Below are 23288 nucleotides of genomic sequence, written 5' to 3' on the forward strand. Positions count from 1 at the left end.
GTCATGGAAGCCAAGAACTCCTGAGCTACTGCCGACGTCTCACCCGCCGATGGAAGGTTGAAATCCCCCAGAACCATAAGTCTGGGGGTCCCAACCGCCACCCCGGCTATCACATCGGCCAGCTCAGGCAGGGCTGCTGTTACATAGCAGGGAGCCAGGTATATAATCAGCAAGCCCACTTGAACCCCTTGCCCCCATTGATAGATAGATAGATAGATAGATAGATAGATAGATAGATAGATAGATAGATAGATAGATAGATAGATAGATAGATAGATAGATAAGCAAACTATAAAACGTATTAAACAACTGCACCAGCTAAAAGATATTGCTGATCTTGGATATATCTCTCATTGTGGTTTTTTTTCTCCAGAGTTTCCTAAATTTTGAAGACAAAGACAGTGATATTGTTGAGGTGAAGACTGTTCTGAACCAGGTGAAGAACTATTTGCCCAAACCAAACATCCATCAGTTGAGTAACTGGGTGAGGGACCAAGAAGTGGAATTGCAAAGAATAATTTCCAAATGTCAGGCACGAAAAATTGAGCTTCACTTCTTTCTTCAACAGTTTGCTAGGTAAGAAGCCAAAATGAATTAAGTTTGCCCCAAATATATTGTGATCCAGAGTGATTAGGTGGACTTTTAAGATCTAGTTCTGAGATTGATGCATTCCTCCTCCTACAGTACTAAATAAGTAAATGTATTAATAGGTAGGCTTGATGAACTAGACTCAAGATTAATTTACTGTACAGATTAAGTGTTACTGTTCATGGGTTTTTTACAGCTTAACAGGATTTTCTTGTAAGTATTTATTCTATTTCTTTGAAGGCTTGAAAAGGACTTTAAGAGTCTGGAGAAGTGGCTAAGAATTCAAGAAGAAAAATGGCAACAAGTTCAAAAAGAGAAGACAGGACTTGAACATTTTTATCAAATTCTACTCAAACAAAGGTATTTTGTCTAAGCTATAGCAGCTCACTTAACTCTGTTCCACTCTTGAGAGCTAGTTTTAGTGGCATGCTCAGGTTTTCTACTGAAAATGTTCCTGTCTAAAAACGTATTTTCAAAGTTTTGATATTCACAATTGAACACAAATGTATTATATTTCCCCACATAGGTAAAAGAGTAAATATAATGATTTTGAGTTGTAGTTGTCAATCTCTATCTATTTTGAAAAAAATGACTATTGAATGCAGTGACAAAGCAGAAGAATGCAAAGAGTGTGATTTTAAATGTTGGGTCATCCTGTCTTGATCAGTTGGAAAAAAGTTGATATAAAGTTGTCTTCTATGAAGGTTGATAATTGACTCAATTTGCTCAGTTCTAATAACATTTAACGAATGATGTCATCGGTAAAGCATGGGGAATAATGATGACAATTAAACTTCACATAATTGTTTTTCTTTTACAGGGAGTGGTTTGATTCTTTTGATCACCAGGCAAATTATTTGAAAAATTCAGGATTTTTGAATGATGAAGCAGTTCTAGAATCTGCCCATTTTGTCAGTAAATACAAGAGGTTGGTTAATCATGTACAGAAAACCCTTGGAGTTTCTGAGATGTATTGTGTAGAAAGAAATCATTTTGAAGAACTTGTCAGGAACATGTTTTGCTGGGTGGAAAATCTGAAAAAGCCTATCCTGGAGATGAGTGCTGAAGAATCTGAGATATCACTGGAAAAAAGGTTGTTCAAAATCCAGGTACGAAGACATACTTAAAGCTCTATATGTTATTAATAAAACAACCATCCAATAATTCTTTGTTTAGTCCTTTCTCATTTCAAAAACTTTTTTAAAAAAATTGCTTGACATTTTTCTTGAATTTTAGTCTTAATCATTCCATGCTCTGTTTGAAGCTATTTATTTATTTGTAAAAAAAAAACCAATAAAAGATTGAATACATAAGTCACAAAGAAAGTCTGGAGAAAGAAGCAGTCAGTTAATCAATTAAAATATTCCAGAAGAGATCAATCACTTATTCTGAGGCCTGGGACAGAGCCAGGTTTAAAGGTCTATTTAAAAAAAGGCCAGGTGGAGGTGGGCATTTGAATTTCAGATTGAATGGTGTTCTGGCAGACCACAATAAGACAGAGAAGCCTGCTTCCTGCATCCCAATAGTTGATATTGTTTAATTGATGGGACCCACAGCGTGCTGGGTATGTTAAAATGTATAGGACAGGCCAAAACCATGGATAAGTAACCCTCAAATAATCAAAGTCATATCTTTATAGGTGATAACCAGAACCTTGAATTGCATCCTGAAGCATATTGACAACTAGTACAGCCACAAAGTACAGTGTTATGTGAGCATATAGGCATACCTGGTACATCAGATAAATTTGTACAAAGGCTGCCTTGGGCATAGTTGTCACCAGCTCCTGCATGCCAGTCCTAAAAGGGGAAGTACAATTACATTCAGGACCAAAGATGGAACCACTCCAAGCTCAGAAAATGAAAACAGCCTCAGACACCCAGTCTTGTCAGGCTTGAGCCAAAGCCTGTCCTTCCCCACCAAAGGCCAAACATTTTCCAGACATTGACAGAGGATCTTGACAGCATCACCTGGCCAGACCAGAGTCAAAATGTGTAATTGGGTATCATCAGCACAGTAATAATACTGAATCTGAGGCCAGCAGATAACTTGTCCCTGCAGTTTCATGTAGATGTTAAATAGAAAGCTATCTTTTCTGTGTATATACATCATACAATATCTTTGTTTCATCCTCATTCTTGCAACAGTCATTCTTAAATGCATATTTTTTTTCTTTCATCTGTATCCTCATCCTTTTTGGTACTTTCCACTATTGTGCATAACATACTTTGCAATATAATTATTTTTATTCTTTTCTGAGCAACTTCCATATTTTATTTTGTGAGTCCACTTTCCATTAATGCTCTCTAAAGACTAATTTAGTCTCTTACAAACACTTGCTTTCCTTCTACTTTTTTGATGTTCTTTATTAAATCATTTAAGTTCACAAGGCTACTCAACTCACAATGACTCTTGGTGGCAAAAATATGTCCATAGCCAGAGGGAAGAGAGACATAATAAACATAATCTAGTTCAAGTAGGTGTATACCCCACCCTAATCCAGATTAACTCATTTAAGGTTAAGGCATCAAGGCTAACTGAAGGGATAGGAGGGACAGGGATGCTGAAACTTCTAGAATGATACTGTCCCAGAGTTCAGGCACCACAATAGGGAAGGCGTGCTTTCTAGGTTCCATCAGATGGCATTGTTTAATAGATGAGATCAAGAGCATACCGCCTCTGTCCAATCTTACGAGTCAGCATTTTTGTTCAATATCTATTTTCCTCTGAGATCTTGTCTTGGCAACATTGTCAATTAGTGGTCTTTCCCACATTTAGAACCCCTTATTCTGTCAGTTTTTCATTATAATCAGTCCATGTTTCAGAACCCTTAACTTTTACTAGCACGAATTAAACTAGTGAAATAGCAAAATAGTATTATGGTATTTCAGTGTCAAAGCTGTAGAAGGTGAGCAGGCTAAGCATAATGGCGGGGTTGCCAGTTTGGAGTCATTGTGTTCTGCCAAGAGACTCAAGTCCAGCCCCCCCCCCCTCCCGCCTGTAAATTCTGTTGATTCTTATCTGGCACCAATTTGGCTTGACTGTTAGTAGATCAGATTCTTGTGTATAGATAGCCTGTAATAAACAGTGCTTTGAATTCAACTCTTGTTCCTGATTACTAGCTCCTGACAAAAGCACTTTATAGGTTTAATAAGCATTTAATCATTTTATATATTTGATTTATTTATTTGCATCCTGCTTTTATTATTTTTACAAATAATTCAAGGCAGCGAACATATCCAACTCATCTTCCTCCTCCTATTTTTTTTCCATTCCCACTCTCTCCAATATTGGCAATGTCTTCCGTTATTTAGGGAGTTACAAAAGAACTGAAAGCGGTTTATTAATTTTCATTGTATGAGGTTTAATTGGAACCACAGTTAATTGATTTTTAAAAAGGCATTGTTTCTCTTGATAGTTTTACATGTTATTTGGCCTGGGTGCTAGGTCAAAGACAGTGAGTAAAATCAATTATCTTCATGTTATTTCTTACAATACAGGAGATTGCTTTGCTGAAAGAGGAGGGCAATGCTAAACTGCAGACTATCATAGCTGTTGGAGAACATTTGAAGTGTGACGATAACAGCAAGAACCTAGCTATTCAACAGATAGTTTCTAATGTCCAAAAGAAGTGGGACTCCACTATTCATCTGGTTATTGGCTGTCTGAGGTAAGTAGCCTAGATTACACCATGAAAATTTCCACTGAGTTGAAAATGCAGCAGAGCCATTCTATAATAACATCATCCAGTGTAAAAGTCCTCCAGAAACTCTCCACTCAGATAATATTACTGAAATTGGTGGAAAACTGAAGATTTTTGGCTGGAAACTTTTAACTAATCACTACAAAAAAATTATAAATACATTTTTTTCTTTATTTATATTAAAATATAGCCCATTCCTTTATTGCATATGGGTTTCTCAAGGCAAATGAGGGCCATTAAAATGAATAAAAATGAAATTAATTTTAAAAAGAACAAATTTAATTACAAAAAGATCTGGTAAAGAAGGCAAGGACCCCAGAAGTTGATGATTAAATGTATTTTAAGGTTGTATGTATACTATATCTATTAACTTATTTAGCATTCTACTCTGTTCTTGTGACAAACACAAACTTTTTGCTTTTCAACATTACAATAAGTTTGTCATTTTGTTCTCCTACATATTCAGTGGTAAGTTGTTAAACTGATATTGATTTTTTCTTCCGTCAAAGGGACCAGGAACAACTCCAGCATCAAATGGAACATGTGAAGCAGACAGAAGATGCCATCAAAGCGCTATTTTATGAAGTAGAGAAGCAGGAGCAAGGCTTTAATGTTGATATTCATCCCAATTCACAGGAAGTACAAAGTCAGTTAAACAATTATTCTGCACTTCTGAAAGAAATTGAAGGCCTAACGCCTCTCTTAAATGAACTAACAAAACAACGCAGTTCTTTGGAGACATGCACTAATAAATTGAGTGCAGAATCATCGATGGCTTTACAGCATCTCTACAAATGTCTTCTTAGCCGATTACAGGTTGGCATCATGACAGATTATTGATCTGGAAGATCCAGAATGAAACTCTATTAGTGTATTTTTTGTAATATAAATGTTCATTAGATGTGGAATTAGATTTGATTCAAACAAACAGGTAGGATAGGATGAAATGGGACCTAGACCATGTCATTTCAATTACCAGTTGGGTATATTTATTTTATTTTATTTATTTATTTGTAAAAGTTTAATTAATTATTAAATTTATATAGCTGCCTAACTCTCACACAATGATTCTGGGCAACTATGTAAATTTGTTTAATAAATAAAATATTGTATATATTTGTAAAATATTTTTTTATTTGTATATGGGTTCAGGAAGATAATATGCTATTTCTATGGAGAAGTCTTAACAGTCTGCAGAAAATACTTTATTATATTGGACAACTATCTATGCATGTTGGTTTTGATCTTGAGTTTCTCCTTAAATTGCAGAATACAACAAACCTCTTGGAAGGCTGTGTAGAGGGGCACCAGCAGTGTGAAGAGTTGACAACCCTTTTGATAACTTCCCTAGAGGAGCTGTGGGAGCCTGTGGGTGCAGAGCAAAAACAGGTCAGGAGAAATTTTGTTTCCAGCGAATTTGAAAATGAATGAATTAGAAAGAGTAGCAATGTAATAATAATGATAACATATTAAACTTGTGTGCCTCCGAATACTGAGACTCTGAATGGCTCACAAAAAAAATCAAAGAAATTACAATAAAATCCATTACACATAAAAGACAAAAGACAGCAAGCACAATGAAGTGGGGGGGGGTCTCACTCTCCCTTGCCAAAGACCTTAATGAAGAGCTAAATTCAGGGAGTAAGGAAATTTGGACAACAGTGTTTCCCTGAATAAAAATAATGATTGATAAAACAAGAAACAGAAATATTGAAAATTAGAATTTTATGAATCACATATTTTTATTTATGACTGATTGTTGGTGCAGAATTTTTATCAATGTCAAGTGCTTTCTAGATTGCCACATGAACAATTAACTGAACAAGGGTAAAAAAACCGTCTTCCTATGTGCTCCATGGCTGCTTTCTTACACAACTGAGTCATCTTACATAACTTATCTAGTAGTCAGATAAGTCAGCTGGGAATCAAGTAAAAGTAATTGATATTCTTTTTAAAGCAATTTGGTGTCAATCTCTTATGAGCAGCACCAAAGCTCATGTGACCTCTCACTCATTTCATTGAAGAAGGTAGATCCGAATGCGCGTTCCTTTGGGAGCCTGGTGCTTTCTCTTTTACAGACAGTCCTCAACTTACGATCCCAAATTTCTGTTGCTAAGCGAGACAGATATTAAGTGAATTTTGCCCCATTTTATGACCTTTCTTGGCAGAGCTGTTAAGGGAATCACTGCAGTTGTTAAGTTAGTAACACAGTTGTTAAGTGAATCTGACCTCATCAGAAGGTCACAAAAGGTGATCACATGACCCTGGGACATTGCTACCGTCATAAACACAAGTCAGTTGCCAAGGGCCTGAATTTTGATCATGTGACCCTGAGGATGCTGCAATGATCATAAATGTCAAAAATGGTCATAAGTCACTTTTTTCAGTGCTGTTGTAGCTTTGAATGGTCACTAAATGAACTGTTGTAAGTTGAGGACTTTATGTATTTAAATGAATATGGATGTCGGTTTCTATGCAAATCAGAGAACAAGCATGATCTCTGACAAAAAAGTTGCCTTTTGTTTACTTTTCTTTATGAACTGTCAAAATACTTTATGAAAAATTTCATGAGTGATTTATCCTAACTATTTTATTCTCTCTGTTTGCATATTTATAGAGGGCGATAAGATTGTTAACTGCAGATTCTCTGTCATTATTATCTTCTTGCCTTCCTTTTTCACTTAAGATACAGTATGATATTCTTTGTCAAGCTGAAGACAAACTACAGGAAGTTGTTGCTCTAATGGACTCCAACAGATTGCAACAAACATGTACGAAAGATGAGATAGATGCACCCCAACTTAAGCCGAAGCACCTTAAAACAAAATATGGACTTGAGCACGAGGCTGAGGACATCCATAGTGATATACTCGAATATAAAATACTGACCAGAAAGGAGATGGATAATGAAACAACAAACAGAGAGAAACCGGTAATTTCTAGCATCCCCTTTGTTCCTCAAGAGATTAGTTGTGTGGAAGAAATTTAGTAATATTTAGTAATATTTTGGGGTTTAGTATTTAGTAATATTCTTAATTGAACTTTATATAGGAAATAAGGAGTTTAGCAAAAGTCATTTAATATCATTTATTAAAAAAATAAAATTGTGCTTTATAGGCCTGCCTGGAGCTTTTATTTTTAATTGAAGTACAGGGTAGTAAATACTGTAGATAAATCTTCCTCTGTAATCTTTAGAGCTGATCAGAAGCAGGCTTTTGTTTAGAAGTCCGGAGTAGTATTAGAAGCAATGCATGCTTAGGTATTTTCTTCTGTGCTAAAAACACAGAAATAAGGCATTGTTGAAGTAAAACACAGATGTGTAAGTAGTTTTCAGTGAAATTACAATTACTTAGCAAATGTTGGGATTAAGTGAGTCGCCTCTGCAAAATGGGCATCATAGAAGTCTAATAATAAATAAACTAAATAAAAAAGATGTAATTTACTACTCTGAAAGGTCAGGAGCCAGAATTGGAAAGTTGCCAGATATAATGCAACATTCTTTTTTTTACCTTTTTAATCAGACTTGCAGTCATATTCTTTTGACGTTTTGTACAATAAACATCATTCAGGGGTTAAAAGTTCTAGATCTTATTAATTTATTAATTTTTCAAACTTATATAGACATTCATTTCACAAAACAAGTGACTCTGGACAGCATACAACATGTTAAAAAATAATCATTCCTAAATAATAACAGTTATTAAAAACATTAAAAATTATAGAACACAACTTTAAAAAAAGGATAAAAGTATGTTAATAATAACGGAGCTGTCTTACTATATGCCAGTTCTCTGGGCTTCCCAGGCCTTGATAGCACATCCAGATCTTGAGGACCTTTGGCTATTATTATCATACTATATTCTGAATATGAATATAATATATATTGTAATATAGTACAAATTCATATAATATGAATGTGAATATGGAGATGACATATAATAATTCTCCAATTTCTTCTGCAATCTTCATTTGACTTAATTATTTAATTTTTCTGTCTTTTGAAGGAAAATTCCTTCAGAGTGAAAAATCCACTGGACAGAGAAGCTCCAGAATTCTTTCCAGAATGGTTGACAAATAAAGTACAATTACCAAGCTCCTTAGCATTTGAATCTGAGGAGAGAGCAGCTGCAGTTACTGGGGTAATCTTTTATTCTCCCTGACAATCTTACTTTCAAACATTTGATAGAATGGTTTTGAAAGGGTGGATTTGTGCCGTTTCCATAAAATACTGGTTATGTTTTGGAATGATGAGACCTGGATTAGTAAGGGATATGACTTTACAGTCACATGTATATTCCTGTTTCTTTCCTTATAAGTTTGCTGTTTCTTTATTTTGAAATATCTGGTTTATTTATTCCCAGAATATAGCTGATAGATAATCAGAGAGCAAGCATCATTATAGAAAATGTGCAGCACTCAGACACAATTTAACTGTCCTGAATAACTCCTCTGAAAGTAATAAGTAGGGTTTTCTAATTCAATGTTCTTCAGCCACGTACCTAAATAAAAGTCTGTGGACAATCCTTTCCTGATACCAAATCCTGCACTCTTCTATAAAGTTCTATAGGATATGGACCAATTGGTTTATTCTCCATAGCATCTTCATGTATTTAAGGACATCTATAAAAGGACGAGCACTGAGTGAATGTGCTTCGAGTCCTTTCTGAAAACATTAGCCCATCTCTTCCATAGCAACAAATTTACCATTGCTGTGCTTTAGGAATTAGCCTGCTGCTATCACCTTCTCCTCCCACTCTTCCAGTGGGAAGAGAAAAATGTCCCACAGATCTTGAGATGAAAGAAGATTGTAACCCTCCACTGCATTTTCTTTCCCAGCAGCAGGAGGAAGAGCAGGTAAACAAGTGACATATGGATTGAGAGACAAACTCATATTCTGAGTTGGTGCCTCCACTGCTGTGATTATTGCCTCTTGCTGTTGCTAAGAAAGGAAGCATCTCAGAGCCATGATTGGTATTATGAGTTTATCATGCCAGCATTTTGTCATCTCCATTGGCTCTTGGCCCTTTTCTGGACCTAGTTCAAACTGTTGGTTTGATTTTCATATTTCTTCATGGCCTTAGACCATAGTGCTAGATGGATCTCTTGTCTCCTTGTGTGCCTGTCTGTATTTTTGAGATCATAGTGAAAAAAACATTCCTGTGGGCTTTCTTAGGACTAATATGCCGCCAGTATGTTTGGGCAAAGTATGTATGTTCCTGGTCTCTTCTATTAAATGTACCTGGAAAGTGTGCCACCTCTGTGGCTGCTCCTGCCCCCTGGAATAAGCATCCTCTCAGAGATACAGATGGCACCCACTCTCCTTGGTTCTGAAAAGCCCTTAAAGGCTGGCTTTGGTCCTAGGCCTGGGATAAATATGTTGTTGGGGCTGTCGTGCTGTGGGGTTGTTTTTGCTTTTAACTGTTTTAATTAGAATTAGTTTTTCTAATATACCCAGAATCTGCTGGAGTGATAAATTTAAATAAATAAATAAACAAACAAACAGGCTACAAAAATTGGATAACCAACAGAAGGCAACAAAGTGATGCAGACCACTCTTAACACCAAATTTTTGCAGTCTAGATGTGTAGCTTGCATTCCCCACCAAATAAAATGCCCTCTCCTATTTTGTTATGGTTTTGGCACCGAGTTAATGTCTTATCCAGGGGAGTTATAAATTTTTTGGCAGCAAGCCCATAGTCTTTAGATAAGCAGGAATATGCAAAGTATAATTGGGGAAACTAAAGCAGAGTGAAAGTTTACAAATGCAAAGCTGTTCATAATTGAGACCTTCATGATTCTTCTGGTACTGGTCAAGCTATATAATCCATAATACTATCTATATAAATTAATGAAATAAATTCAAGAGGTAGGCAAGCAAGGTAGTTATAGAATAGTTGCAGCAGACAAGACACAGTAGAAAAATACTCAGAACTAAGATAAACAGTACAAGAACCATCAGCATTGGATAATGACTTTGCTTATATCTGCCATACTGGGTGTTTTTCCTCAGGTTCAACTTGTGAAAAGCTGAACAATCCTGCTCCTTCTCTGGGAACTCTATCAAATCCATGGGAATAGTGTGTTAAAGATGCTTCATACCATAGGGCCAATGTCACTATTGTACATTTGTTACAGAATAATAGAGTTGGAAGGGACCTTGGAGGTCTTCTATCTAGTCCAATTCCCTGTTTAGGCAGGAAACCCTATACCATTTTAGACAAATGGTTGTCCAATATCTTCTTCAAAACTTCCAGTGTTGGAGCATTCACAACTTCTGGAAGCAAGTTGTTCCACTGATTAATTGTTCTAACAGTCAGGAAATGTCTCCTTAGTTCTAGGTTGCTTCTCTCCTTGATTAGTATCCATCCATTGCTTCTTGTCCTGCCTTCAGGCGCTTTGGAAAATAGCTTGACTCCCTCTTCTTTGTGGCAGCCCCTGAGATATTGGAACACTGCTATCATGTCACCCCCCCGTCCTTCTCTTCATTAAACTAGACATACCCAATTCCAGCAACCGTTCTACATGTTGCAAACATCAGTTGTATTATACTGTCTGCTGCATTCTCTTTCTCTGCTCCTGTGATAGCCAGTAGGGTACTAGGAGCTGCCACATGTCCGCTTCGTTCAACTATTGCTGCTTGCTCCAATGGAAGTGGATGCAGCTAGGACCAAAGGAGCCTTATGGACAAATAGAACAAAGACAGCTATCTTTTATAGAGTCAGAGCATAGGAACTTAGACAGCTCCCTGGTACAATGCCAGAGCACTAACATAACTAACTTGCATTGTCTATACAAACTGTTAGTTAGTGCCTATGGTTTCAAGCATAAGTCTTTCCCAGTCTAATTAAAAGATGTCAAGGATTCAGTCTAGCCATTCTGTATGTGCCATTTTCTATATTATATTACAAAACTAGCCCACTGTTGCCATTTCTGATAGAAAACAGCTTTGTAGATAAAGGTGTTTTCTATGCTGTCACACTGAACAGTGTGGCCTTAAGTGATCTGAGCTTTCCTCATGGATACTTTCTCCAACTGCAGCAAAAATACTTAACTGCAGAGAAAGACAAGCCAATAGCCCTTTTGTATGTCAAGCTGCTTCGTGGTGTAGAGAGTAAACAGACTGAATCTGGTTAGTAGGGACCCATTTCCTCAGAATTATAAGATTACTGCAATAGAAGAAGAAAACTTTTAGGCCAATTAATTTTGTCAGAGCTTTGAGCAACCTTCTCCATCCTCATAATATTGTTCCTTGGCGAGACGTCTGTACAGATGTGCTTTTCTCTGACCTTTACCACCCCTTTATTCTATTATTTTTTCACTATCTTTCCATTAAGAAAGCAATTGACATTTCCGTACCTGCTGTCCCGAGAAGGTTATGATTTTTCTCTCTTCCCCCTCCTTTCTCCTTCATTCTACTTCTATTTAGCAGGAATTGAAAGGCAATTTGATGGAAGCCCACAATTTCCAAAGTTCAGCAAGTCAGTGTGCAAAGCAGTGGCAGAAATCAGAGCAAATACTGGCGGATGATTATCCCAATGAATCTCCGCAACAGCAGCATGGTTATCAAAAGAAATTGCAAGCAACATGTGCCTGGCCAGAAATGCCTCAAACCATTTTGCCATTAATGAATGGAAAAGTAATAGAGGCTGACCCTACTTCTTTGTCCATTATACATCCATCTCCGGAAAGCAAGGTAATAATCTTTGTTGTTGCACAACTTCATTGAAGGACTTTGTTAAGTGCTATTCCTGTGCACTGCTAGCTCTTCATCCAGGATAGCCATTAATCCATAATTCAATCAATTTCACCCTTTCTCTTTTCAGTTTCCAATAGTGGAGGGTGGGCCACTGGTCCAGGAATATTGGTTCATGTGACACTGAGTAGGATAAACTTCTCTTTACTGTTAATTCCTTCTAAAATAAGATTTAGCTTTTGAAAGGATGCTTGTTTTTCTCAGTTTCACATGTGCATTTTGAGGTCTTTATTTGACACAGAGAGAGAGAGATTTAAAAACTACAATTGAGAAAGAGAAACAGGAAAGAAAATGTAAAAAAAGAAAGAACCAGTAAGTGAATAGTAGAGAGATCTACAGTATTATAAAACTGAATGGTCAAGTAAAATATCAAAATAATATAACGTTTGTTCCACATATTTATGTATCTTACATTTTAAAATTTAGTTCTTTATCAAAATCAAATTAATATACAATTATTAAGGTGATAGTCAGGTTTAATAATATTTAACAAGAAAATGGTAAGAAAATTGAAGGGAAAATTCAACTTTTAGAATTTATTTTATTCTATTATAAAGTATTTACCAAATTTGAGGGAGTTTAAGTGGAAAAATGCTCTGACTTGATTAGGGCATTTCCAATAATTTTTTGAAGAATAAATCGTCTATTTTGGCAATTAATACTGGTGTAATATACCACTGATGAAGTATTTATTTACTTACTTATTCAATTAATTGCTTGCTGTAATCGCCATCTCAAAATGTCAACCTTGTATAGTAAACACAAAAGTAAAAACCAAAGGAAAAGCTCCAAGCAGCAATGAACAAGCATATTATATTAATTTATTTGAAGTGCAGTATTCATCATAAACCTAATATTTTTCTTCCATTGAAATTCCCATTGCTGTACTGGTTCCTCAACATGGTGCCCTGTTTGTATTTTAGGCCTTGGTACCTTGTCTCTGTTCAGCAAGGTATAGACATTCCAGGTTCCAAAAATGATTTTTTTTCTTTTTTCTTGATTCTTGACCGCTAAGGTGATCTTCTAAACACAGTTAATTAGCCAGGTGTTGTTGTGGGGCAGGCAATGTTTAGGGTACTTTTTCTAACCCCCTTCTTCATGTGAGGGTGGGCAGTTTTCTCCTAAAAGAGTTGTCCAGTCACCTTGGATGCTGTCAAACATCAGTGATGCCCCAGATAGAGACCTGACTGTCCGCTGTCCAAGGGTTGCCCACATGAAGGTTTGTAGTGATCATCTACATCTGTTGCTTCACTACTCCCCCATCATCTCAGGACTCAACAAATTAGGTTTGGACTGAGAGGATTTGCACATGAGTTGCAGCTGAAGATGAACCGCACAACAGAAATCTGTGTGATGGAGTTTAATCGGAACAGACATTGCATGGGGGCAGTCCCACTCTCTCAGCAGAAGAGACTTTAATTCAGTGGCCTAGAGAAAGGTTACGGCTGGAGACTTCTCCTGCTGCAGTGGATGACCAGAATGTTTTGTCTTGTCACAATCTTCGTACACCACAATGCCTGTTGGGCCTCAGTCTCCTCCATTCTGGAGTCTCTTTTTACAAAAATCCCATATCTCACTGAGAGTCGAAGACCCTCATCTGATTTAGCCTATCTGCTGAGATGGTTTACCAGGGTGTGGCCGTTGTACAAGTTACAGCTACTTGGAGCCACAGGTGAGAGCTGAGTGCCAGGTGGGGACCAAAGGTGAACAAACAGCCCTAAAAAAGACATGGCAGGACCTTCCACTAGAGGTACTACCCTTCCCTGAGCACTCTTTGGCTAACTAACTTTGCATCAGTATTGTTTCTAAAATACTATATCAGCAATATATTAGGTATGTTTTAAGCTATGGCTTTGATTAATATAATTATTAATATATTAATAGGAAGACATACATGTATATTGCAGAATTTCACATTTTTTTCTTCCTTTTTATTGTTATGTTGTTCTTGTCATCTGATCTTGGCTTTTAATTTCTATTATAAATGCATTGTTGTTGCTGTTATAGGACTGAACCAGAAACATTTTTTCTTTTTTGGAACTATGTGAGCTCTTTTGAGGAACCTTAGTTAAAAACACAAAATGAAACCTGGCAGTTTAGTACCTGGGAGCATGTTGCTTTTGCCCAATTCACTTGGGCAAAATGGGATTATGGACCTTAAGCAGCTCTTTTTCCATTGATCTCAGAGTTATAAATGTTATGCTTTCTTGGGCTAGTTAAGGGACTCCACAACTTCCTTGTTCCAGATTATGAAGAACGTCTGGAAGACATGATAATCTGGCATAAAATTAGGACCAACATGATTCTGACACACTATAAGAATTTGGGCAGAACATTACTACACTAATAATAACCAGAACAATGAATAAAGTGGAGAGGATGTGTCCAGCAAGATTTGTACTTGATACCTTTTTTCTTCAATTAAATAATCTGGATGATTTATATAGGAGTAATTAGTTGTTCCATAGATTACAATTACCTGTTTGGATTTCCCAGCAGAGTTATCCTGAAGACCAAGCAATTGCTGAGTATGCTGAGACGGAACAAAAGCTCAACAAAATGAAAATCTGGACTGCAGAGTTAGATATTGTATTAATGAAAGATCAACTGAGAGAAATAGAGGTATGGAAACATTTTAACAACATGAACAGGATAATAACACAAATGGTTCCCACCAATTGCATCCTTCTGCCTAAAATAGCATAAGAGGAGCTTCTGTGAGTGACCTCACCTATAATAGTGCTTAAAAGTCTATGAACCCATTTGAACTTTCAACATTTATGCATAAATATGACCTAAAACACGATCTGTTCTCCCCACAAGTTCTAAAAATAGATAAAGAAAATGCAGTTAAACAAATGAATGGAAAATTTATACTTGTTCCTTTATGAGAAAATGATCCAAAGCTATATCTATGTGTGGCAGGAGGAATAAAGTATATACGGAGATGTCCTTTCCCCTTAAACATTTAAGAAGGGGATAGAAAATATCATGGACAATATGGAGGAAATGGTCATAATGAGCTGAATGTGCTACAGAGGGCATTTTGCCCAAGTCCCCTTAAGCAGCTTCACTTGCCTTGGTGCCCTAGATGTGGACTTTTGAGAAGAATTTGACCATTTGTAGTTAGAAAGCATGGTAAATCAATATTTAATTTGATTCAGAAAGACATACAAATGAAAACAATCCCTTCAAAAACAAGACAAGCCCCACCTACCCCCTCTGATTTTCTTTCATAGGATTTGTATCTGCAGCTAGAAAAGAAGAAAGCTCAAGCTTTGTCAGTGTGGCCAGAACATTCAACTGTGGTGGAAGGAAGTGAGCCAGACCAGCAGGATGCCTGCAATGTTACCTCTTCCAGTTGGGACAGACTCCTGCAAGAATTAATAACTGTTAAAGGGGCCAAGCAGAATCAGTTTAATTTACTCAATCGCTACCATGAATGTCTTGCTACTGTTCAGTCTTCAATGAAACATTTCTTAGCAGAAAAAGAAAACATATATACGTAAGTTCCTGGACCAGGTTTCTTCATCAGTTGGATCTGATATAATTGTTACACCAGAGATGAACCTTTTTCATTTCTTTTGTAATTTGTTACATCCCAAAAGGCTTGGAATAGACATAGAATAATATGGTTTATACACAATGCTGAGCCATAAATATTTGAACCACCCTATTATGGCTTAGTACATCAACATAAGATAGGAATGAATAAGCATTGTAGTTGCAACAATTATTGCTATGGTATTATTTATATATAATATCACTCCTTTGAATGGTTCTGATTATATTTAAACACATACATATTCAAACCTAGTAATTACATCCAATGTATAGTGGACCTTCAATGAAATTTACTATATATGAAATATGGTTCAATATACCTGATTACTGATTGCATGTTGATTAAATTGACTTTACAAAAAAATTAAAGCTAGTTGTACCTATTTTTCTATTGCAGAAGGGGACCTATGGAAGACATAGTTCTTCTAGAGAATTTGAATAAATTGTTGGCTTCTGTACAAAATGAAAATAATCTTTTAAACAAGCTGAAAACTGAGCAAGAAAATCTATCTAGACATCTATCCATTCTGGACAGAGAATTAATACAAAGCCAGGTGGATCAAGCTGAGCAGTGGTGGAAACAAATGGGGGACTGCCTTCAAAAGAAACAGTTCTGTGTTGCAGCAGAAGTGGATGAGTTTAAGCTTTTCATGGACAAAGCACAGGAACTCCAAAGATGTTTGCAACAGCAACATGATTTGCAAATAGGCCTGAGTACTCTTGATACAGAAGAGCATTCATGCCCTATATTGATTCCTTTAGAACTGCGCATCCTTAAACAAAACATTTCTTTGTTAAAAAGAAATGCAGAAGTACAGATGAAAAGAATGTGGAGCAGTCCAGGAAAAATAGCCTTAGAGAACACAGTAAATGGTCTTCAGAGCCAAGTAGAAGAACTGGAGCAAATGACTCCTAAAGAGAACGTCCAGATATCTGACAGTCATCCCCAGACATATGAAATAAGAAAAGAGATAGAAGATGCCATTTTGGGGAACAAAATTTTAATGCACTATCTTGATGAAAGGGCAGCACTTTTTCCAGATGATCTTCTCTCACAAATTAAATGTTGTAAGGCAGTAATCAGTGATGCTAAAGAAAAAGAGCCAACTTTTATAAGGCTAGCAGATGAAGCCCAGCATGTTGCTTCTCACATGCCATCAAAGGAGGATTCTACACTTAGCATCCTTGCACATAAGTTTCAAACTGGTTACCAATTCCTTATTTTGAAATCATCTCAGAAGTTACAGCAGCTGGAATCTCAGCTTGGAAAAAGAGAAACACTTTTTGCAAATATAGAGAAATTTGAAGAACAACTTCAGAAGATCATGACAATGTCTAGTTTAGATGTTGATAAAACAAATATAAAGTCTGAGTTTGACCACATGCAGAATCTTTTAGAAAAGACTCCCAAGAAGCTTCAGTATATGGAAGCCCTTGTAGATGCAAATTGCAACAATTCATCTGAAGGATTAAATGCTTTTGAGCAACTGTTTTTAAATGATTGTTGGAGAAGTCTGAGAAATAGAGCAAACAGGGTCCATAGGGTAATTCAAATTAAGGGTCGTTTAGTACAACACAAAATGGGTGCCTATAAAAAATTCTCAGAAGAGATAAGGGCCTTGCAGCAGGATCTTAGCAATCTTTATTTTGATGAGCTGGAACTAAGTCCAGAGGAATTACTGTCTAAGAATCAAGAGATAAAAGATAAACTGAATATGTTCAAAGAGAGAACTTTAGCCATCCAGTCACGTTTATCACACCTGGACCAATACCAAGAGATTTGGAAATGGCTGGATCTGAAATGGGATACATCACTACTTGATGAACTGAAAGATCAGTTCTGCAAAGCAAAGGATAACCTTGAGAAGAAAAGTAAATGCCTGAAGAATTTATTTGCAGAATATGAAAGGCATCAGATAGTCCTAAGTGAGATTGAGGCTATAATATCTACTATTCAGAAAGAGTGTGGTGATTTAAAAGCTCTTACCAGTTCAACTTCTGAAGCCAATCTGATATCAGGAAAAAAATTGATGTGGAGAGTTGAGCATGCCAAATATATAACTCAGGAAGCATTCAAGCTATTCAAGAAAAATAAGACATTTAGTACCTCTCTCAAAAAGGCCAACGTGCAGCAAATAAAGACCTTAGATACAAAAATAGATGGGCTGGAACAAATGATCCATTCTATGATAGTAGCTAATCAAGAAATAAGCAAGTACAAACAAGGTTTCCAGAGTAAGCTGGGCCACAGCTTGAAGACTTTAAAGCAGATTCAGTCTGAGCTCCAGCAGCCTGTCCTACTTGACTTGAAAATTCAAATGATTCCCTATGAAATGATGTATTGCAAAGTGCTTAAAGGTGCTATAGAGGCAGAAATTCATGCTGCTGAAGATATAATAACTAAAGAGAAATCATCTACAAAACAAGCATGTCTCCATTCTGAGAGTTTAGATAAAGAAATAGAGGAATTCCAAAATCTGAAAATACAACTGAAAGCAGACTTTGCTAAACATACAGTAAGTACACTTGGCAGTTTTGTTTCTTTGTAAACAACTTTGCAATCTCTGGTTGCTTCCACATAAGGATTAATTATGAAATATGATGGTTTCTTCATCTATATTTTACATGATATGCATTTAACAGTTTTTACTTCTAGATCTTGTACATTCTCTCTCTCTCTCTCTCCCTCCCTCCCTCCCCCCCACTCAAGATAAGTTAATAATGCCACAATTGCACTTGCACTGTGACTTATACTTAAGTTATACTGAAAGAGATTGATATTTTGTAAAAGACTGGTGATACTACTAAAACAATTAGAAGGAATTTGTAATTTAATGTAATAAAATGTCCTGTGGAATCCTTGGAACTCTCTGAGCTTAGTTGTTTCCTTGCAGATGTTTCATTACCCAACTAAGTAACATCTCAGTGCTGAGTATTGCATTACATTGCAGTATAAAATGTCCATTATTAAAAGCTTATATTTTTGACAATGCTTGCATTTTTGACAATGATTGTAGTGACTATCTTGATACTTCTCAATGCTTTTACTCTGACATAGGTACAGTAACAAAATATTCATATCCGTGACTGTTAATGGCTTGCCATCCAAAGGACTGGCTTCTTTTCTATGACCCTGCCAGTTTATTGAGATGTTTGATGGATTTATAGAAGTTGATAGCTGTTATGGACAAGTCCATTTGCCATTTGGCACTTGACTTTGGAATGTCTTTCTCACTGCCAGTCTCCAAAAATTTTGGGACACATTAACATTTTTATTTAGAATAATATATGATGGGTTTTAATAATAAAAGCTTCTGGGTGCTTCTTTGATAATAGATATTTGGTTGAGATTTATATGTATTTTAATAAAAAGTTATTCAACTTGTTTTCTATATGAACTAAACCGCCTTTAACAAATTTGATAATTCTGATAATTTTCTCCTGACCTTGTCAGCCTTCCATCGTTCAAATAAATATTTTCTGCATTTATTAAATGCCAATTTAAAGTGGCAAAAAATTAAAGTTGGTTAAAAACATTTAAAAACAATATGGAGGCTAATAAAAATACTTATAAACTAACTATAAATTTAATAATAATCATGCAACTTTAAAAAAAATAACAGCTGACAAGTGAAATATGCAGCAGAACCTTTTTTTTCAATGCTGTTTTAACTTGGAAAATTGTTAAAAACAGCAAAAGGAGAGACTAGGCATCTGTAGGCTCTTTGACCATCAGTTAAAATGTCCACCAGCTAACAGATATGGAGTTAGATCAGGCTGCAATGGTATGCCTCTGAACTGTAGTTCAAGAAAACATTTGGGAGAAGAGAATAGTTTTTCAGCCTATATAATAACTTTGCTGTTAATTATTTATTTGCACAGGGAGCTTTAGATGAAGCTTTTAAAATGGTGAAGCTTTACAACAAAGCTGTCGAAAAAACTGCAGATCTCCTCAGTCAGTGTGAAGCCTTTCTTTCTGTTCCACTACTTGATTTACATAAACTAGAAGAATCTCATCTTGACTTTGCCAAGAAGCAAGAAGAATCTGAGACTGCAAAGGCTGAAATGGAAGCATTAACTTGTACTTTGAAAAAGTCAATTAAATCAAAAGCCAAACTGCAGGTGGAGAAAATACTTGATGATCTAACTACTAAGAATTTGGCAATAAGAGAGCAGAGCCAAAAGAGAAATTCTTACATACAGAGGTAGGATGAACATTTACATAATTTCAGGGATATAGGACATTGCCTTATGTGAATCAGAGGACTGATCCATCTAGCCTAAAATTGTTGGTGCTTATTAGAGTTAATGATGAGAACAATTAGTCCAGGGTTTACCATCCTTACCTGGACATGCTAGAAATCAAACTTACCATGTTCTGAATGGAAGGTGTGTGTTGAATCTTTGAGCTACAACACTTTTCCCAATTTGCCTTGTTTATGTTATAGCCTCCTTTCCCATAAAATACTGAACATGTCGTACAATGAAAACACAGATATGCAGTATAACAATGTTAATTCTCAATGTACAATTTCTACTTAGCAGTATCATCTTCCTGCCAATGCCCCTTTTATTGCCTCCCATTTTAAAGTCTTTTCTTCTCTTTTACCCAGAAGGTGATTGTCCCTTTGGTAGCTTTTTTCTGAGCATCATCTCCTTATAAGTGTCTTAGTTAGGATGTTCAGGTAAAGCAGGTAGAAAAGCTGGCTCTGAACAGTATCTATGCTGCTTTAGCCTGAAATGATACTTTCTAGGCAACAACATCTTTCATTCATGAATCACGTATACCTTTGGTTTCAAAATATAGATTGATTCTTTAATACTATTGAAAACTTTGAGAGCTGCAACAAAGTGCTATAACATATAGTGCTCTTTAGTAAAATTCCAGATAGCCAACCAGCCAACAGTTCCTTTACTAGAGAATTGAAGACATGAAGAGATAAAATTGAGAAATCATGACTGAGCTATTAGCTGGTCACAGTTTATTATGTTGCTCACCTGCTCATGATTCAGTAAAACACACCAGCCTAAAATGGTGGGTCTGGAAATTCTTGTGCATTCTTTAATGAAGTACTATGTAAAATGATTGGCAAGATCTGCCAATTTCTCTCCTTTATTCCAGTTTTATTTCTACCAGCAGTTAAAAGCTGACAATGCATAATTATATTATTTGGATCAATTTAACTAGTTTTATTTAAATACTCTTGCATCTATAGGTATATGGAAAAATATCACAGTTTCAAAAACTCCAAAGAGAGGATATGTATTGAGCTTAACAATGCAGAAAAAGTGCTTTGGAAGTGTTTATACTACATTCCAGTATCCTACAAAGAAGCTTTAGAGCATTCACAACAAAGCAAGGTGAGGACTGTCATCATCATCTCCATAATTTAATATTTTTATATATATTTTTAATAGCTTATACTTTATATGTCTTCAGAACCATGTTTACAATAGAGAATTCAATGCACCTCACAGCTATAACAATTACAGTATTTGTATTCCAAATAGTTATTAATGTTAGTCTTCAAAGGTTAGCTGAACTTAAGGTCAAAATGTGAGTAATGGATGCAAATCTGTATTAAACCTGAAACCAATGATTGCAAAGAAACAAACTCTTTGGTTACTCCTTCCTTACTGTGAACTGCACAATTTTAGATACAGATTTGCTGCTTATTATGGGGGCTTGAGATACTTTGGCTTGACTGTCGCAATTTGTTTTTTTGTACTTTGCCTTTTTTCTGACTAGATGATTGAAACTCACAATTTAGACTTTATTATTGGTACTCTCCTTTATAGATGCTGTTGTCCCAATTACTTTCAATCAAAGAGGAGTTAATGAAGTTGAGGCGAGACTCACAGTCGCTAAGCTTGATCTGCAAAGAAAACGACGGAGTGCTGATTGTACCCTTTGTATCAATGTTGTGGCTGAAATGGCTCTGTTTATTCAGTGTTGCAAAAGAATGGGAGGGCAAATGTGAAGAACAGAACCAAGAATGGAAATCTGTCAGTGAAGAAGTGAGTAATATGGAAACACTTGACGGATATTTTCAAGCTCAGTTGTATGTGGACTTGTTTGATTGTCTTAAGTACAGGCAGGTTTAAAAAGATAAAACTGCCCGTTTTGTCACATAAGAATGAATAAAGGGTGGAATGGTAGTACAGGTAATCCTCATTTAACAATGTAACTGGGACTGAAAACTTCATCACTAAGTGTTCCAGTTGCTGTCATTAAGTGAATCCTGTGCAGTTGCAGCACTCTGCATTGCCATTTGCAACCTCCTGCCGGCTTCCCCATTGACTTTGCTTGTTGGACTTGGTAGTGAAAGTCACAGATGGGGATCACTTGACTATAAGATACCACAATTATTGTAATGAGAGCTGGTTGCAAGCACCCAAATCACATTCACATGACAGAGGAAGACGGTAAGGGCTACAAGTAGGAGGAACAATTGTTAGTCTCCTTAGACTTATATACCACTCCATAGTCCTTTACAGCACTCTCTGAGCCATTTACAAATGTCAACATATTGCCCCCAACAAGCCGGTCAGGATCAAACTCCTGACTGTGGGCATAGTTATCCCGCAATACTATGTTTTAACTAGTGCACCACCATGGCTCCTTGTTGAGCACTGTTGTAAGTTTAAATGGTCATGAATGATTGATTGATGAACAAGGACTACCTATACACAAAATCATACATGGTGTGGAGAAAATATAGAGGTTAGCTTCTCTTACTGGAATCTGGGGTTATTCAGTGAATTTGAATGGTTATAGGTTCAGTAGCTATCAGCAAATAACAGACATTGTTATACTTTGTATTAGGGATTGAATGTGATTTGGAATGAAGTGGCTTAAACTCACAAGCATTTCATGTAGTTGCAGATGCCTTATGCTCTTATTTTAAACAAAAAGAATATGTTAAAGCCATTATTATTTGTTATATAAAGGAACACATTGATAAGAGCAATACTGCAAATATTTATAGAAAAGTAAGTCCCCCTGAATTAAGTGGAACTTATTTCCAGATAAGTGTGCATAGAAATGCAACTTCAATTCACTTAGATGTCCTTTCCTTGTATCCCCCTCATCAAAGTTTCTCTTATTTGTGTTTTGCTTATTTTTTCTCTAGTTGGAACGAGAAACAATTATTCTAGACAATCTTCAAGAAGAGCTGCCTGAGAGCCTCCAAGACAAAAAACAAGAAGCAACCAAAGAACTGGAAGAATTTCTGGAATCCGCAAGCAGTTATATACAAAGTGTGGATACTGAGAAATTGTTGCTACGCTTATTACTTTGCCGATTAAGGAACATTCTGAGTGTCTCTGGGAGTGTCCCTGGAAAGGAAAGTCTTCCTATTCTCTGTGAAATTCAAAACATGCAGCAGCGAACAGAAGAGTAAGTATGAAACAGACTATTGCTGAGTGAAGTTGTACAACTTTTTGTACAAAGTTTAATTCTGATTTCAAAATACATTCTGATGGTTTTGTCTTCATTAACTTGAAGTTTGAGCTCCAGATTATCTGGCAAATATGCATAAGTTCCAGACAGAGAGCGGTATTTGTAACAAAACAAAACTAGATTTTACTTCTTCACCCAAGCCTTCCCAAGATGAATGCTGGAAGACTGTTTTAATATCTATTTACACCCAAGTTTTAAATGCATTTGTTTGATTAACT

General features: G+C 36.1%; 1 protein-coding gene across 1 annotated transcript in view; it reads left to right on the plus strand.

Moving 5' to 3' along the window:
- Nucleotides 1–23288, plus strand: part of SYNE2 (spectrin repeat containing nuclear envelope protein 2) — a 211399-nt gene that overhangs the window by 73590 nt on the left and 114521 nt on the right. Inside the window, exons 36-51 of the mRNA XM_015813323.1 lie at nt 374–576; nt 829–948; nt 1409–1697; nt 4089–4258; nt 4801–5107; nt 5561–5680; nt 6978–7223; nt 8296–8430; nt 11721–11984; nt 14541–14666; nt 15284–15549; nt 16006–18124; nt 19491–19813; nt 20825–20969; nt 21408–21626; nt 22742–23007. Of these exons, the coding sequence (XP_015668809.1) occupies nt 374–576; nt 829–948; nt 1409–1697; nt 4089–4258; nt 4801–5107; nt 5561–5680; nt 6978–7223; nt 8296–8430; nt 11721–11984; nt 14541–14666; nt 15284–15549; nt 16006–18124; nt 19491–19813; nt 20825–20969; nt 21408–21626; nt 22742–23007 (5318 nt within the window). The remainder of the gene's footprint in view (nt 1–373; nt 577–828; nt 949–1408; nt 1698–4088; nt 4259–4800; nt 5108–5560; nt 5681–6977; nt 7224–8295; nt 8431–11720; nt 11985–14540; nt 14667–15283; nt 15550–16005; nt 18125–19490; nt 19814–20824; nt 20970–21407; nt 21627–22741; nt 23008–23288) is intronic.

The sequence above is a fragment of the Protobothrops mucrosquamatus genome, unplaced genomic scaffold (genome assembly GCF_001527695.2).
Source record: "Protobothrops mucrosquamatus isolate PMUCROS unplaced genomic scaffold, P.Mucros_1.0 scaffold153, whole genome shotgun sequence".
NCBI lineage: Eukaryota > Metazoa > Chordata > Lepidosauria > Squamata > Viperidae > Protobothrops > Protobothrops mucrosquamatus.